The sequence below is a fragment of the Phoenix dactylifera genome, chromosome 17 (assembly GCF_009389715.1).
Source record: "Phoenix dactylifera cultivar Barhee BC4 chromosome 17, palm_55x_up_171113_PBpolish2nd_filt_p, whole genome shotgun sequence".
NCBI lineage: Eukaryota > Viridiplantae > Streptophyta > Magnoliopsida > Arecales > Arecaceae > Phoenix > Phoenix dactylifera.
This window is the reverse complement of record NC_052408.1, coordinates 3,929,761-3,947,465: the sequence shown is the minus strand read 5'-3', so window position 1 is coordinate 3,947,465 and position 17,705 is coordinate 3,929,761. Positions and strand designations below refer to the sequence as shown.

Genomic DNA, 17,705 nt, shown 5'->3' with positions numbered 1-17,705 from the left:
TAACTAGCCCAATCGCTTGGGCCCAAAAGAAAGAAAATGGAGCCCATTGCTGGCCCGGAGTGGCCAGGGGCCAGCCCGATCTTGACCAGCCCTGCCTGTGGGCTTGTGGGCCGGCTCGAATAGGCCAGACCCAAGGTCGACCCATGCTCAAGCATGGGAGGAAACAAGGAAGAAGACTCCCAGCTGGGGTCTTCTTCCTCTTCCGAATCCAGCGGAGTCAAAGACTCCGATAAGGTGATCCGAGTTCGATTCGAACTCTAAGATCACGCCTATATATATACATATATATATATATATATATATATATATATATATATATATATATATATATATATATATATATATATATATATATATATATATATATCTTCCTTAGATTTCCACCACCAGATTCACCGGAAATCACCGCCGATTCTAAGGTTGCTTCCTTGAGCTCCTCCTCGATTCATCACCAAAAAAGGGCCTCTAAAACCTCGCCGGACCAAGGTAATTGCCTTACGCCTCCTCCTTCTTTTTCTAGGTTTATAGGTGTCCTTGTTTGGGTTTGAGCCGGCTAATCGCTGAGATTCAATCCGAAACAGAGGTGCCCTATTTTGGCGTCCCTTCCTCCCATGTTCACAACCACTAGCTGCTAGTTCGAGCCGGACTTCACCACTTACTGGATCGTCGAGGTTGCATGGTCGTCGGTCCAAAAAATCGGCCATGATCCATGTCGAGTTTGATCACCCCTTGCTCTTGTTGATTTCTCTTCCTTCTTCCTCTCTTATTTCTCTCTCTACAAAGTTTTTGTCTCTTGACTCATGCGAGACACGTTAATTGATCCAGGTTGATCTATGCCATTGACGACCAAACCTAGACCCCTGATTGAACCGAATGAGATTCCTTCTCTTCTCCATCTTTTCTCTCTCTAGATTCTCTTTCTATGGGACTTTCTCTCTCTACTCTCTCTAGGATAGTTGGATCCAGTAGAGACTCATCACAGTAATTTTGAATTGACCTAAGTGAAGGATCCTGATTTAGGGTCATCAGACGGCGTGTCAGCCCCACCCTAGGCTCGCCAAATAACGTTAGATTTGATTGCTTCGATCTTTGTTCAACCATTTGTGCCCTAGTCTGAGCATGATACAATGAATTTCACTTTGATCGAACTGACTAAGTTGTTGGGCACTCCTGCCTAGTCAACCTTGTAAGGATATTAGAATTAAGGTTCTATTCTTGAAATAATCACGATAAATTTTGATTAAAATATAATTTTTAAATATCAGGATCTAAGAAGAATTTTCAAGATTTATTGGATCTGTTAGTTGGATTGCGTTCGAGGTAAGTAATGTAATTTTTTTCTAGATTTATCTACAAATTATAAATATTATTTGAATCAAATTATCTTGATTTATGAACTTGAAGCATAATATTTTATTATTATGTATGCCTCTTTTCAGAATATTGTATGATTCTTAATTGAGCGTAATGAATTCGATTTGGATTATGTTTGATTGATTTTGATATTACATCTTTTGATTTAGAATAATGAACATGTTTTGAGAAAAAAAAAGGTTTGGATCAAAATGGATTTGGACTCATTGCCAGACTATGTATCGATACCCTGCCAATGGGGTTATATGCTGGTATATCGATACCTTGCCGGTAGGGGTTATACGCTGGTATGTCGACACCCCGCTTGTAGGGGTTATATGCTAGTACATGGACACCTTGCTAGTGGGGGTTATACATTGACATATCGACATCTTGCCAGTGGAATTATATGTTGGAATATCGACAACCTACTAGTGGGAGTTATACGTTGGCATATCAATACTCTGCTATTGGATGTTATGCGGCGGCACTCTGATGTGATTATAGTTCTGTTCTGTCGAAATAAACTTGATGATTTGAAAGATAATTAATTTATGAAACCAGCTCCAAAATTTTGAAGTGACTGGATACCGTATCGATTGGACTTTAAATCGATGTATTTTGCATGCTTAATTTTAGTATATTATTATTTTATTGCTGGATTTATCTAGCTTTAAGTGTTCATTGCTTACTGAGTTGTTTAGCTCATTATACGATTTCTTTTTTTTCATGAATTCAGAGAACTAACCTACCGGAGTTTCCAACATGGGAGAGTAATTAGAAGAACTGTGGCACAAGTTATCCTAGATCAGAGTTTATTTAAATTATGTATTACCTTGGACTAATGTTAGAATTGTGAGACATTGTAAGTTGAGTTAGTTAACGAAATAAAAATTGCATATATTAGTTAAATTATTTCTGCTGCCCGATTTTGATATCATGATGAGATGCCTTGCATGCTCGTAGAAGAGTTTCCTACGAGTCTGCGGTGGTTGCTGCGATCTCTGGCTTGCGATCTGAGGTCGGGCGTGATAATTTCGATATGCAATATAAAAATATTTAAAAAAAAGAATCCATCACAAGGCACTACCTTTTCTTTTTTTTTTCCTCTTTTGAAGGAAACCGCAGATATTAATCAATGATATTGGCATTCGCAGAGACCTGCAATATCAGTAAAAGCGGCAACCAAGATTACTACGTCACACCATGATAGACATTCTAGGGGATGGAGCATTACCATTTCCATAAGGCTGCTGTTTCAACAAGCTTTGGCATGCGTGCGTGCGTGAGAGAGAGAGAGAGAGAGAGAGAGAGAGAGAGAAACATTCACATGTAGTAGGGGTGGCAATTGTAGCCAACCCACCGGATACCCAAGCCAACCCAACCCGAATGGAGCAAATTTTGCCTAACCTGTTTAAAACACAAAGCGGATATAGGTTCTAGATGCCGCAAATCCGACCCGATATAACCTTAATCTAAATCCCTCCCTTCCAAAACTACAATCATTTTAGAATGTTTATATAATAAGTTCCATACCCAACTCAACCTGCTGTCTGCCTCGACCCGACTCATCTTGTCAACCAAACCCAACCCAGTTTGTCTTGTCTACCGAACCCGACTCGTCTTATCTGCCTAACCCAATCCGACCCACACCATCTAATTTACCCAACCTGACCCACACCATCTATTTTGCCCGATCCGACCAAAGATGAGTATGGAGCTTTCATGGATATAGAGTTTTTAATTACAGGGTGGGCATGAGTATTGGCTAACTCGACCGATACCCGACCTGTTACCATCCCTTGGGACAATGCCGGCAAGCATATATCAGATTACGAAATACAATAACTGAGGCAACATAAATAATTCATAAACCATGAAAAACTTGCTTAGGCTCTTTAGTTACAGCTAAAATAAAATAAAACAATAGCTTCATCATAGCTTGATGCATAGGTCAGCACATTCCAGATGTTCTCTTAATAATATAAAATCAGGAAATATTTCGATGTTGCACTCTCACCACTGCAGCCTCACACTTGCCAAAGCATCACCCTCCAATAAGAACAGCATGACAAAGCCCTTGAGCTGTCACATGATATGCGATGCCACCTAAAACATTATGGCTTGTGAATTTTAAAGCCAAAGACTCTTGGAACATATTTCTGTGATGTCTTTTGCGGCTTCAGGTGTCCATATGTCATCAGGAACAGGTGAGGAAATGTGGTGCCAAAATATGCTCCATCAACATCTACACAATGTCAAGAAAAATCTAGCAAAGGATTAAAACTAGAAGAGTAGCTCTGGTGTATCAAGTAATATTAAGGCTGTTGGTATTCAGAAAAAAAATAAGACTCATCAAAAGCAGTTCAACACACAGGTGCCTTCATCTTACGTCATTGAAAATTAAAAAGCACGACGGGCTTGGCTGCACAAATTGAGGGCTGTTTGTTTGCCAGCAGTTGCAGTTGGCTGCAATTGAATTACAGGCGCCCAAAACAAATGTTTGGATATCTGCAATGGCAACTGGAGGCCGCAGTTCAATTTGCAAAAAAGGGGCCCAAAACTTATATTTAGAACTGCAACCAACATTGGTCGCAGTTCCATTCACAAGAATCCTTTATAATCGAGAAAGCCCTGATGAATGAGTGCCCTCAGTACTCCAAGCTATAATGTGCTTATTATTATTACCATTACTACTACTACTACCACCATTACTATTATATGTAATGATTAATATATATATATATATATATATACTAAAATTTAATTATAATCTATTATTACAATATTGTTGAATATTGTAATATTTAATATTTATGCAAGATTATAATATTACGTTATATTCCTCATTAATATTATAATATCATTAAATATTTTAGATATTTAAAATGTTATATATAATTATATATAAAAATATTGAATATTAAATAATTACATTACAATATTTCATACTATATGTAATATTATAATTGATATATATAAAATAATCATCTAATATGTATAATAATATAGTCTATATACATTATATATATTTAATAATTATTATTATATATAACGATTTTTATTATTATCCAAATAATATTGTAATATTATTATATGTAATGATGAATATATATATATATATAATCTAAAATTTAATTATAATCTATTATTACAATATTGTTGAATATTGTAATATTTAATATTTATGTAAGATTATAATATTATTATATTATATAATATTACGTTACATTAGTCATTAATATTATAATATCATTAAATATTTTAGATATTTAAAATGTTATATATATTAAATAATTACATTATAATATTTCATACTATACATAATATTATAATTGATATATATAAAATAATCATGTAATATGTATAATAATATAGTCTATATACATTATATATATATATATTTAATTATTATTATTATATATAATGATTCTTATTATCATCCAAATAATATTGTAATATTAATTGCAATTATATATAGCAAATAATACATAATAATGATTAGTTAATACAATACACATTACAAAAATATATTTACGATTACAATAATATATCTACCTCTTATTATATTAGATTATTTTGCATTGATTATTATACTAATCCGATGATAATTTAATAGCAATATTATTTTTATTTTAATCATAAAAAATCATATGATAAATATTATATTGTAATAGAACATGTAAATAGTTCGTTGTTTCTCAAAGAGGAAACCTTACAAGCTCAATTACAAGGTAACTATATCTCTTTCACATCAAACAACTAAATATTTGTAATTGTATCTGCAAGTTTTCACTCACAAAACAACCAAGCAAAGCCTGTTTCTACAACTACAATTCCAACTGCAGGTAACTGAACTGCAGGCAAACAAGCATCCCCTTACTGGTTTAAAATTCAAAACATGACACATTTTTTTGTGTATGTTTGTGTATTTGAAAGCGAGCATGCATGCGCCAAAGAGAGAGAAATTGAGCTAGAATACTATTGGTAGGATTAGAGTCTTAGCTCTACTAGTTCAAAATCAATGATGTGCAATTTGACATGAGAACTCATACCATGGTCATCTTCTGAAATTTTTAACATAACAATCATATATTATATATTCCCAATATCTCCTAGTTAGCTATCAAGCAGATGCAAAATGGGCAGTTAATACTTAACGACCCAGTATGTTGATATGTTTTGATTTCGAAGCTCTCAGACTGAAATTTGACTCAATTTAAAATGTCTATGTTATGGTGCATACAAGCATTATAAAGTCTACCAGTAGCCATTTATGTTTTATTCACTTTGATTCAAAGATTAGATACAGAGAAAAAAACATTTCTGTTTTTAAAAAATCAAGAATGTTGTAAATCACAATTAGGGATGTGGATCATCAATCCAGATGGCCCATCATTTAATTTCACATCAATAGGGGTCAATCCACCAGCAAGGATTCAAGCTTTGTGTGCATGGGTGAGTGTATTAGTGTGTGCACGTGTAAAGACACATTCATTTGTTAATGCAGTTTGAAAGCACAAAAAAGAGTTGCTAAACTGAAAGGATATTGCCTTGGTACTTGGATCGTGGGTAGTATATATCTTCACATTTTGGACAATAAATTTTCACAGTGCTGGATCGAGGAATGTCTGATTGCCCAACTGGAAGGCATGGTTGACCACAGCAATACAATCTAGGGCATCTTCCAAAATCATAATTCTTGTACTTATCCAACTGCAAAGAATATCCATTTAAATAGCTATTTTCAAGCCAAAAACTTTCAACTGAAAAAATGAACCATGGTAAACAGCAGGCTCATCAAAGTCAAGCGAGAGCTTACCATTGCCGCCATCCCTTTACTGGTTAAAATGTATCTTACATGAATCAGACCATATAACATCTCTGCTGCGGATTCAATCAACTCATTTTGTTCCTCAGTAAACATATCACCTGTGCATTTCCATGACCACAACCAACCAATGTTACTAGACAGCAAACTAACCCGATAAAAAAAGAACATGCAATCCAGTAATCCTAAAGTGCCTGCTTGATTTTTCATAAGAAATTATCTTAAACACACAGTGAATCACAAAGACAAGGTCAAGGAAACAGCAACATGGTCAAAAAACTATTCGAGAAGAAGCGTTAAAAGACCAGCAATGCACAAATTAAGAAAAATAGATGGATTAGAATGAAAGATACTTATGATTAACTTGCTAAACCATATATCATAAATTAGAGAATATATCCAAGGTTAACAAATTGACAGATCATCATTTTCCAATATTATGGGTCTATGCATGCCTGCATGCATGTGTGCATGCATGCACACATACATACGTGTCTGTGTGTAGATATATGCATACATATGTGTCTATCTCTGCGTGTGTAGATACAATTTGCAAGCTAATTGCAAATAAGTGGGTGTTAGGCAAGAAAAATGCAATTTTCGTATTCACACTCAACAACTGCAACTAAAGGTATGCATGAAAAACCAGTTCTCAGGGCTTCAAAATGAAAGGGAAACACTACATGAACGGCTCATCATGGAGAGAAAAACTTACTGAGATGGGGGCATACCACTAGTGTCTGCAGTGGCTTATAACATGAACAGAGCATTATTAACAGGAAAAACTCCTCACAGAACAGATGTGTATTTCCTATCACTAGTATCATTCTGAACTAAGGTTTGCCGTCTCAGTAGCGGTTTCCGTATAGACACCATCCTATCATAGTGTCGGCACACAGTATGGTATAAAACAGCAAGACGTATCGAGTATCAGTATAGTACGAGATGGCATACCAATACGGTACGTCCGGTGCAGTATGGTGCCGACCGGGACAGCGAACCTTATTCTGAACAGTATTTTCAAAATACTTCTTTCAAAAAAAAAAGGAAAGAAATTGTAAAAGCATTCCAGTAAAATGAATATCTAATTATATGCGCTTGGATCGCACATGTAAAGGATAAATACTTCCTCTTTTCATTCCATAGTGTCAATTTTTTTCAAAAAATGTCACACAAGATATCTTTCTAGAAAATAGGTATGGGTTCATCAATCATGTATCTAGCATGTTTTGCATGTCATAAACAATAAGCACAACATACTGGTTTTCTTATCTTGGACATTATGAACCTCATGTCAAGGCCTAATATATTGAAAATTGTAAGCATGATATGAAAGAGATCCCCTCAAGTAACAATTATTACATAGTTCTAAAGCTAGTACAATAGTTTATCAATTATACCAGAGAGAAACTAGAAATAACGATTACGATAGCACAGCTTAATCATACAATATATGCTAAAGAGTTTCTTCATTAATTAACGTTCTACATGTGATGATACTTCAGTTTGTTGCATATTAAATCTGAGACGGCACAAAGCATGGGGATAACTGAACTGCGCAATATAACAAAGGGGTGACACCTGACACGTTCCGAAACACCTGATAAAAAAAGATTCTCACCAAGTTCATTAAACTGCGCACATCATATCATGAAGAACCTAAATTTTGTATTCTACATTAAAGAAAAACACATAGGGAAGCCAACTTTCAACAGCAAACCATCTAAAATGGAACACAAAAAACTTCGGTGGTGGTGGTCTGCATCCCCCAACCATGCCACATAATGTGGATGTCAGGTGTTGCCAGAAGAACCTGACATGAAGGCATTGTAGCAATAAAATAGCCATGCAAACAGTGGTACAACCAATAGGCAAGGTATGGCAACAAATATGGCTCTAGGTGACCTGAAATATATGCTCCACTATGCACATTACATGATGTGGTACCTCAAAAATAGCATAGTGCAATTATTAAATGACCAACATAAGATGGAGGAAGGTCTATAAACCTTGCTTGTGATAATAGAACAACCTATCCTCACGAACAATCATCTTATATTGAGATGACAAATTATCAAGCCCTATTTCAATAAATACATCTACTGCACAACTCGCAACAAGACCTGCTCCAGATCTTGTTCCCATGTACTACTTACAGATGTTGCTGCAGCTTATGATATTACCCTTAGGAATGAAAATGGGTGATACTATTTTACGCCTCAGCCCATCCCGACACTTAGAACAAGGGATGTCCCTAGACATGCCAATTGGGATGCTACGACAATGTGGGACAGTCCCATCCCGACAATAGGGATGGTACCTCATCCTGACATCCCGTGAAACATCCCACTGGATTCAAAACAATAAGAAAAAGTGAGATGAGAGGCAATTAAAGTGGAGAAGAAAACATGATAAATCTTAAACATGAATCCACCTTATTTTTTTCTTCAATACAATATGTTCTTTTCTTAACCATTAAATGAAAGACCTTAATGACCCAAACCAAGCCTTGACTAGCTTATGGTCCACCACACTATCACCACTATCCTAGGGACCTCGACTACATTTTAAGAGTTTGTCCAACCCATGATGTCCCATAGATCCAGAGGTGACACCCAAAACTGACCAATGTACAATCGAATTGGTCTTAAATAATCCAAACCGAACCCAATTGTCAAAAATCCTCACCCAGATCCATTTATTTCAAGTGGGTCAGTGGGTCCAAGTCAAAAATTGCCACTCTTGATTTTGCTAAATGCTTGCAACAATTATACTATAGCACCTTCCAGCTTCCTACTCCAATTCTATATTTGTCCCTCCTCCATTCTTCAACATTATAGATCCAAGATAACAAGTGATCACCTAATGGTGCCTCTTGGCAATTATATTGTCGATTGTAGCCATATTTCTGTCTCTATTATTATCAAAACAGCATTATACACACCATAAACCCTTAATTGAAAACTTTATATAATAGAATTCCACTTCCTCTTTTGATGACTTGTAATTATGGTCCATGTTATGGTTATCCAGTATTTTAATAATCATTATAAGATAGGCTAACTATAAAGTATAATAATTACCATCTACTATTATTGCCACATTACACATTTTGTAAGCAGTTTACACATGATTTAGGGCAAAATCATTTGTTTTGAACAAAATCAAGGCTGACCAAATATCATACCAGATTTAACACATAAATTCCACTGTATATGCCAAGCATTCACTTCCCTTTCATTTACCTAAGCTAACATTTTTATCTCTTTCTAGATCAAATCATCTGTTATGGAAAAATTGAAGCCACCCTCCCCCCCCCCCCAACCCCAAAAACCAAAACATTCCTCTCCCCCCTGCCTGCATACTACTATACAATTGTTTCTCCTACTGGATTGTACAAGGATGCCTATAAACAACAAAGGAAATGAATGTTAAGCTAAAGTAGTTCTTGCATACTTTGATTTAATAAATTAACCATCCTTTATAATATGTTTGTTACCACCAATGATTTGTATCATACTCACTAAATTTCAAGTACTGCAGGTCTGTAGCCTAGTCTAAATACAACATCAAAAAAAATTTTAAAAAAATGAGGCAAATCAAATCTTTGGCGCTCAGCTTATGCTCATTCCATTACAATTCCATTAATTTCTAATAGTATTATCACTAGGATGCCAGCATGATCGGTTAAGCACAGTGCTTTTCTTAAGTACACACTAAAAGAAAGATCTTTCACTTGAGGGGGTTATGTAAAGTTACAAGATTATAGTGACTTGCTTAGAAAATATCAAAATCCCAGAGGTAAACACGGAAATCAGATCAAGTAATAATGTATAGGAAATAAGCAGTGCAAAATACAGAATTTTGATTGTTATATTATAGTCTAGTCACATAACAATCTAGTATGCATAGTAACTTAATTAAAAGCATCACTGGGGTGATGCCTATCAAGCTTGTAGGATGTCAAAAAATTTATTGTTGTCCATCATATCTCCATATTAACTACTCTCACACACAAAAAAGGTCCAAAATGTGAGCAATCAATGCATATGTAGGTCATAATAAGCTATTCTTGGATATCATTATTCACAAGGTTGGAAATCAATTTTGTAATTAAGCTAAAATATCTGACACGGGAGCCCAAAAGCTTGACAAGTAAATAGCCCAACATTGTTCCTTCTTGCAATAAGCAAGAATGGCTTGCTCATTCTCATCTCATATCAACAAACCAACTCCAACATATTGCTTTTGGAACATACCTATTTACGTATAGTTAAAATTCATTCATGGCATGGAGCTTTTCATTTAGTAGGCTTTGTCATGTCATGTACAGCCAGAATCCGTATTACCAATTTTGACTCTATGCCCATCATATGCTGCAATTTATTGAACAGAAGCATTTCAAAAATTACTACCTTGAGATTACAATACACCATTGTTGAACTAACATCTTATACCAATGGACTTTCATTGTTGGTCACGAAATCATAGAAAGTATGTCTTGCACAAGAGCAAGCATGCCCAAAATTATTTCATCAAAGTTGATCAGAAGAAAGCTGAAGACAATATTATAAAAGGAGGAATAGTATCTCTACATGCACTGAAGAGCTTCTGGTAAGTGTTATGACAAGTAGAACATTTTTATCCCTTTCTCAATCTTTAAATGCATTTTTGCAAACTCTGTTAAAGAGAATAGGGAATTCACCAAGTCAACATTGCCTCACACTACCTAATTACTTCTACTAAGGAATATGGGCAACTTCTCATATGATGAACTTGGAAACTGAGAAAAGTGAATCATCAAATTCCATGGACTCTTGGGAATGTGCTCATGCTATTATTTAAGAAAATAAGTCTTCAACACTCTCAAGGCAAGATTCAAATGACAAACTCGCACCAATAAGGTTGACCGCCTCTTTTGAAGTCCAAGCCTTCTTACCCTAAGATACAGGGTTCAAGACTTGATATTGATACCCACCCTGGTTTGTCCTAAGTCAATAAGGTTCCGAGATGGTAGCATCCCAACTCTTGAAATGTCCTCTTTTCGTTTTCTGTTGACAATTTTTAACTTTTATGGTTTAAAATGAATGTAATGAAATTTTATTTGTTTTCGGGTCCTTAAAGATGGTTTTTGAGTCGATGGAGGGTTGAATGGTGCCAGTAATTGTACCGTCATGCTTCCTCACCTGCCTCTCTTCCTCTAAGTGAGGCCCTACTATGACAAACAAAAAACAAAAAGAGAGTAATTGTGCTCTCTTTTTCAAACCAAGAAGACATAGTTGTGTCCCAGAAAGCACCAGCCTCTTTAGTGGTCTATCTCGACCAGCACCAACCAGGACAGGTGAGATGTCCCGGTTCACGCCTAAACCAGCATCCCGCACCAGACCCAATGTCTCATTTTCCATGTGGCACAACATCATACCATCAAGTTCGATAAGATATCTCACAGACTCGTTGATGTGCCTCTCTCTCATATATGAAGCTAGAGAAAGGATGGAGGTTAGAAATATCAGCAAAATTTGTGTAGACTCCAAGTTTTATGGTCTACTGCATTTTACCTTCCTAGAAGTATTCACAATAATCTTGAAAACATAATAGTGAGATATGCATGGAGTTATCTATATTAAATGTAAAACAAAACAAGAAGGTACCAGTATTAGATTATTATTATTGGAAATCAGCTACCAAATCTTTAACCCCTTGGGACATGTTTAACAAACAGGACATCCTAACGGGATAAATGGATATAGAGCAATGACCTTTTTGCAACATTGTCATAACATTAAAGGGGGCCGATTCATCATCATTAGAGCCCAAAAATCAAACATAAAACATGTAACATTAAAAATCCACATCTTACAATGCCCAAAACAAAGATAGCAAAAGTTATTGAGAATTCCTACTTGTGCATCAAATAGTCCAAAAATAGACCATTCAAATGGCATGATATATTACTCTAATTTGATTTATGGTTTTCAAAGAATTTAAACCAATTTAATTTTGCTTTAATGTTTTTTAAGTTATCTAGATCAAGATTTTTGGTTTCAATTCTGGAGAAACAACCTATAATATATTTGAGCACACAGATTATATTGGTACTATCTATTTTGTTTACTTAATGCATAGGTAACAGACCTCCAAAGCATATGATTTTCTTACTTTTTCGATGTTTTAAATACAATGAATTGTAATTAAAAATATTGATTGTCAATTTAAAATGCACGTCATTCATTTTGCATTGGAAAGATTGAAGCATCAATCAGTCCTCTCTCTACATCCCTTTTCTTTTTCCTACTTCACTTTAAACCGCTCGCCAACACTGGAGCTCCAATAACCACCATGACATCCTGCATGGTCACCACTATTGCTATCCTCTACATGAGAAGGAAATGCAGACACTCTTGCTTATCCTCTCCCCTACTATTACCACTGCCACCTGTTCTTTTGAGACTACCACCGCCACTAATCTTCCTTAGCACAAGTCTTGCTATCACCCAACACCTCTGCCCACTCTAGCTTCAAGGCTTGCAGCTAATCCATTATTGCCTGCATAGTTAGTTGTGGCAATTGTTGATCCCTAGCCACCACTACGATTATGCTCCTAGCCACAGACATGAAACCATCCTACAAATAATGTTTCTACAAGGGGATTAAGACCACAAGATATCGATCCATAATCCTATTTCTGCACCTTAGTTTTTTAATTTCCACGCACACTAGCATGGATTTTATTGTTTTAGTCCAAGCACATTGGGCTCTCATTCATTTCAATGCAAATCACTCAAAAAATACAACCAAAGGTCCTATATAGACAATAATATCATATGTTCTAAAATGATTCCTATTTGTTTTCTTGACCTATGTTCTCTACTTTTGTTGCCTCTTTGTAATTGAGATTATTTCTATATCTTTTTTATCATCTTTAACCAAAATTGGAGCCAAAATGACCAATACTACCAAAACAAAGATCCATTTAGTTTGACCAAATCTCAAATCCAAATCGAGTTTTTGAACTTAGAAAGCCACCATCACATACATGAGTTGCATAAAATGATCAAAAGTAGAATGGAGAAAAACTTGTTCAAACAAAAGGGTAATGGTCCAACAAGCAACATAATGGTGGCATTGTGAATATCCTTTAAGATGATATGCACGTAGTTAGACAAATTAGCATATTGTAGTGAGTACGGCCGCAAGCTCACAGAACCCAATTTCAATTGTTAGAAAAATTCTTCCTTGCATTATATAATGGAAAGCCCAGTGAGAAAGAAACAGAAAAATATTTGCATCAAGGAAGTTACAACATTAGTTCTAGATGCTTTCATTTTGTGGTTTCAATATATTTTTGTTGTTTTCAAGATTAACAGTGGCCCTACAAATGATTTTGATATGCAAGTGCTTGTTGAACTTGGTATCTCTAATCTAAATCCTATGAAATGCACTTTAACTAAATCAACAGAACAAACCACCTCTTTATGCTTTGAAATTGAGTTGTAATGATGCATCCTGAGGTAATCCTAGTTTGTCAAGTGGTATTAGTGTCACAAGGAAAGACAAAGGCATAATTATTTTAGGTTTTACTTCCCTTTATGGGGTTGAATTATGATGTCTTTGCCAAAATGAGTACACTTCTTGATGGATTGAAACTTTGCAAACGAAGAGGCTTCTCTTAGGTAATTGTGGAATATGATTCTTAAAAATTGTTGTCAACACTCATATTCCTTAAAAACTTGGGTATCTTGTTCAGAAAATCAGATTGCTGGCTAATTGCACTTGTGTGGTGGACCTGGTGGTACAGCTTATATTTAGAGAAAACAATTTGCTCGGTGATCAAATGGCAAATCTGGTTATACCTAAAAAGAGTATTGTTTTCTGCCCTTCTAACTTTCCTCCTTCTAGTACAAAAGATACTCTAAGGACTAGATCAATTGGGTTGCCAGCACCTTAGAATCAATTCTTCAAAGATTTCCTACTGATAACTGTCTGTGAATTTCTTTTCTTTTTACATTCATTTTCTTCTTTATATTTCTCTTTTATCTAATAAGCTGTCAAGGATCCATGCCCAAACCCCACCCTAAACAAAGGTGATTTTAAAAAAATGGATGAAGTGATGAATAAATGTGGAGCGCCTATAAAACCAGGGGAAGAACATCCAAAAGTAGTATAAGAGCATGATCAGAATTATTAGAATTACCATATAAAACTGCAAATCCATTTCAAGGTAATTTTTTTCAGAATTGAGCTCCTTGCAATACTTCTATTATTTTTTCATTGCTTAAAATGGAAAGAAGCATTTTCTCTAATAGAACTTAGATAATACAAGTTCTGACTTCTGAGAATGCACGGTAGCAATGCAACATTCCCAAAGCAATTTTGAGAATTTTAATCTCTAAGTTCGGAGCTTTTTCACGAATATATAAATTATAAATATGTTTTGATTGCTTCAAAACATAGTCATTGTACCAATGCAGCCAACACCTATAGATATTATGATAATCTTTAGAATTCTGCCTAATTTATTATTTTGGAATTTCTTATATTTCCCTATTGCTTTGCTCATTCTAATTCCAAATGGACACATTGTATTTTTTCATAACATAATTGAAGCTGCCAAAAATAGAATTGAAGCCACTAAAACTGCCTGCAAGGAAAACCAATACCAAGTTTTCAAACCTTGTGCAAAATTACCCAAGTCATTAGCAGCTAACTTTTCTCCAAGAACGCAAGCAAAGGCATTGTGGGCCATGGTACATGGAAGTTTATCTATTTTTTCCACTTGTACTCTTGCGAGCAAGTTTCAAGACTTGCTTGCTTCTATTCTTTTTTTCTCTCTTTTTCTTTTTTTATAATTGTGGGGTTTGGATGGCGGATCAGGTTTCTGCTAGTGAGAACTGCCTTGATTCAAAGAAAGCTATGAACCAAAAAACCTATATATCCTGAATGGGTTAGAATATTAAAAGGACTAAATATTAAAAATATGAATAGGACTGAGCAGTAGTAAAACATGAAGCAAGAAAGTAAGAACTTCTAAAATTTAGAAATGATGGTGATATAAGCAAAATAAAAAGTCAATAGATAGACAAACCAAACTTTTTCAAGAAGTAGCAAATATTCTCAAGGAATCATAAGCTACTAAGTAACAAGAATACATTAAGCGTTCATGTTTCATGTTATATGAACAATACTATACCGCTGTGTTAAGATTACAATACATAAGAGCAAAACCCTTCATAAAGACTACAGATAAAGTTATGCTTACCATGAGAGGATTCAACATCCAGAATCAGATCGAGAGCATAATCATAATAAGGAACTTGGCCGCTTAACCCACAAAGATTGAAGTCATCTTGTATGTATTCATCATCAACTTCGCAAAAGAACTCATTCCCTCGTAGATTACAGAACCATGAAATCCAAGATGTGTCTTCACCATCAGAACCACTAACATCTGACTCTTCACTGTCTGTTTCAGATTCTTCTGTAGAAAAGAGAATGGAAAAGGTAGAAACATGTTTAAAAAGGAACGCGAGACAGCTAAAGAGTAACAGCATAGACACATTTTAGACAACACAGCTTGAACACATCATGCACATTATCAAGATGCAATTCAAATGCCCCGAACAGTTAATCCTGAATAGCCAAGTCTCTGAACATCTGGAACAGATGCAAACAAACACTTATAAATATATGTGTCCAGGTATAAAGAAGGAAAAGGAAATTACAGAACTTGAGCATGTGAAGGCACACATCAATTAGTACAACATTCCGAAAAAAATCATCACAACTTCAACAGAATACTGATGTTTGTAAATCTTAAGTGTGACATGGATTGATTATTGCAGACAATAGAAAAGAATCCATGGTTAACCAATGGCCTCCAAACTCTTACATAATAGTGCCAAGCTTTTACCTCTTCAAGCAAGCAGCCTTTACGTTCTCCTGTTAAACAAATCAAAAGTCATATAAATCACTGCAATAAATGAAGTTCTCCTCCTCATCTTTGATGGAGCTGGATCATCTTTAGTTTGCACTCCAAAGACAAAAGTTTTGGCAAATATTCTCAGCATATATTATAGTTTGAGTTTACCAGTAACATAGATAAACCTCAATACAAAAATTGCCCATGGATTTCGGCAAAAACTAATTGGATCTATAACTAGACTTCTTCACTGAACTGCCATGTCATCTCCTCACAAGCTAATGATTGCACACGAGATGGTGCTTTTTGACAATTCAAAGCAACCACATATGTCAGAAATTAACACATTCAATACTAAGTACTCCCAACTGCATGGAATAGGCATTTAAGCATACTAAAATGTGAAATAAGAAAAAAATTACATAAAAAAAGATCCAGCACAAGTCAGCAGCTATCCATATGATTGCCTTTCAAAAGTTCCCGTGTTTTGTGTCCCAAAACATTATAATCACATGACAACTTAAAGGGAAGTAGAAAAAATCGTCTGCAGTACAATATCAACCATTACTGCAAAATTAATAACAAAAGTAAAATCAAAAGAATATCCAAAAGACTAGAAGATGGAGATTAAAACCAAATGATTAAGAAAAAGGAAAAAAAATACTTACCATCAGAGCATTTGTTCTTGGAAAGAGGGGCAGACCGCTGGTCCCGGTGGTGGTCCGGCTGCTTCCCGGCAGAGGTGGAGAGCACGGAAAGCCGGTCCTTCTCCCTCCCGTTCAACCCCCTGGAAGTCGAGGGCGAGGACTTCTCCAAGTGCTTGTCTAGGGCATCATTGATCCGCTTCCGATCGAAGGGGCCGATCTCCGACTTTGACCCTCTCGCTCCTCGATCCCTGTACATATCTTCCGCCCCCTCTCTACGCTCTCAACCCCTCTGACGAGCTCAATCGACTCACCGCCCCAACATCCTAAACAAAAACAAAATAACCTGTTAGAGAGCAAACGGAAATCAGGCTTGGAATGAAGAGAAAAACGAGAAAAATCACGGATTTGATGACTGATAACCCTAGATTCAGATAAACGGACGGGAATCGAGGTAGAAACCCGAGATTCTTGGGGAGCCCGACGGGTCGGGGCTTGGGGGAGGGGGGAACGCAGCGGGGAAGAGGGAAGGGGTAATATGGAAACCTTGATGGGCGTTATTGGAGGGGGCGCTACGGACCCACGATATTTTTGTATTTTTGATCTCAGAGTTGCCGAATACTGTTGTTTTTTTCAGATAAGAGCGCCTGCCAAGTACCTTTAATAATGGCAGCCTAAACCATCCACCAGTATTGGTTCTGCCCAAATTTCGGATCAGCCTAGGAAAACCTTGGGTCGTTTATTTTGATGTTCTTAGTTGTACCCAATTAAGGGAGATGCAATTAGAATTAAAATTTTAAGTCCTATAAAAAAAAAGTTAAAATTTTATGATTGATGCTACTTCTTCCTGCGCCCGTGATCTCTAAAATTATGCTAATAAAAAAATTTAGACTGTATTTTTACGATACTTGTAGGCCCACTAGCAATATATTAAAAATATTTTTTTTTTTTTGGGTAC

The 17,705-nt window shown here is 35.6% G+C and overlaps 1 protein-coding gene across 6 annotated transcripts; it reads right to left on the bottom strand.

The window, feature by feature from the left end:
• Positions 1-3,202: 3,202 nt before the first annotated feature.
• Positions 3,203-17,410, bottom strand: LOC103723542 (casein kinase II subunit beta-1-like). 6 transcript variants are annotated; one of them, XM_008814488.4, is made up of 6 exons: positions 17,294-17,410; positions 16,772-17,073; positions 15,444-15,662; positions 6,176-6,285; positions 5,904-6,069; positions 3,203-3,601 (listed from the first exon to the last, which is right to left on the bottom strand). In XM_008814488.4, exons 2-6 carry the CDS (start codon positions 17,004-17,006, stop codon positions 3,471-3,473), a joined length of 861 nt encoding a protein of 286 aa, XP_008812710.1. In that variant the 5' UTR covers positions 17,007-17,073; positions 17,294-17,410; the 3' UTR covers positions 3,203-3,470. The 6 variants fall into 6 exon arrangements, with proteins under 6 accessions (XP_008812710.1, XP_008812709.1, XP_008812713.1 ...); XM_008814487.4 differs by having other exon boundaries at positions 17,210-17,335; XM_008814491.4 differs by having other exon boundaries at positions 17,192-17,311.
• Between the last annotated feature and the right edge of the window lie 295 nt (positions 17,411-17,705).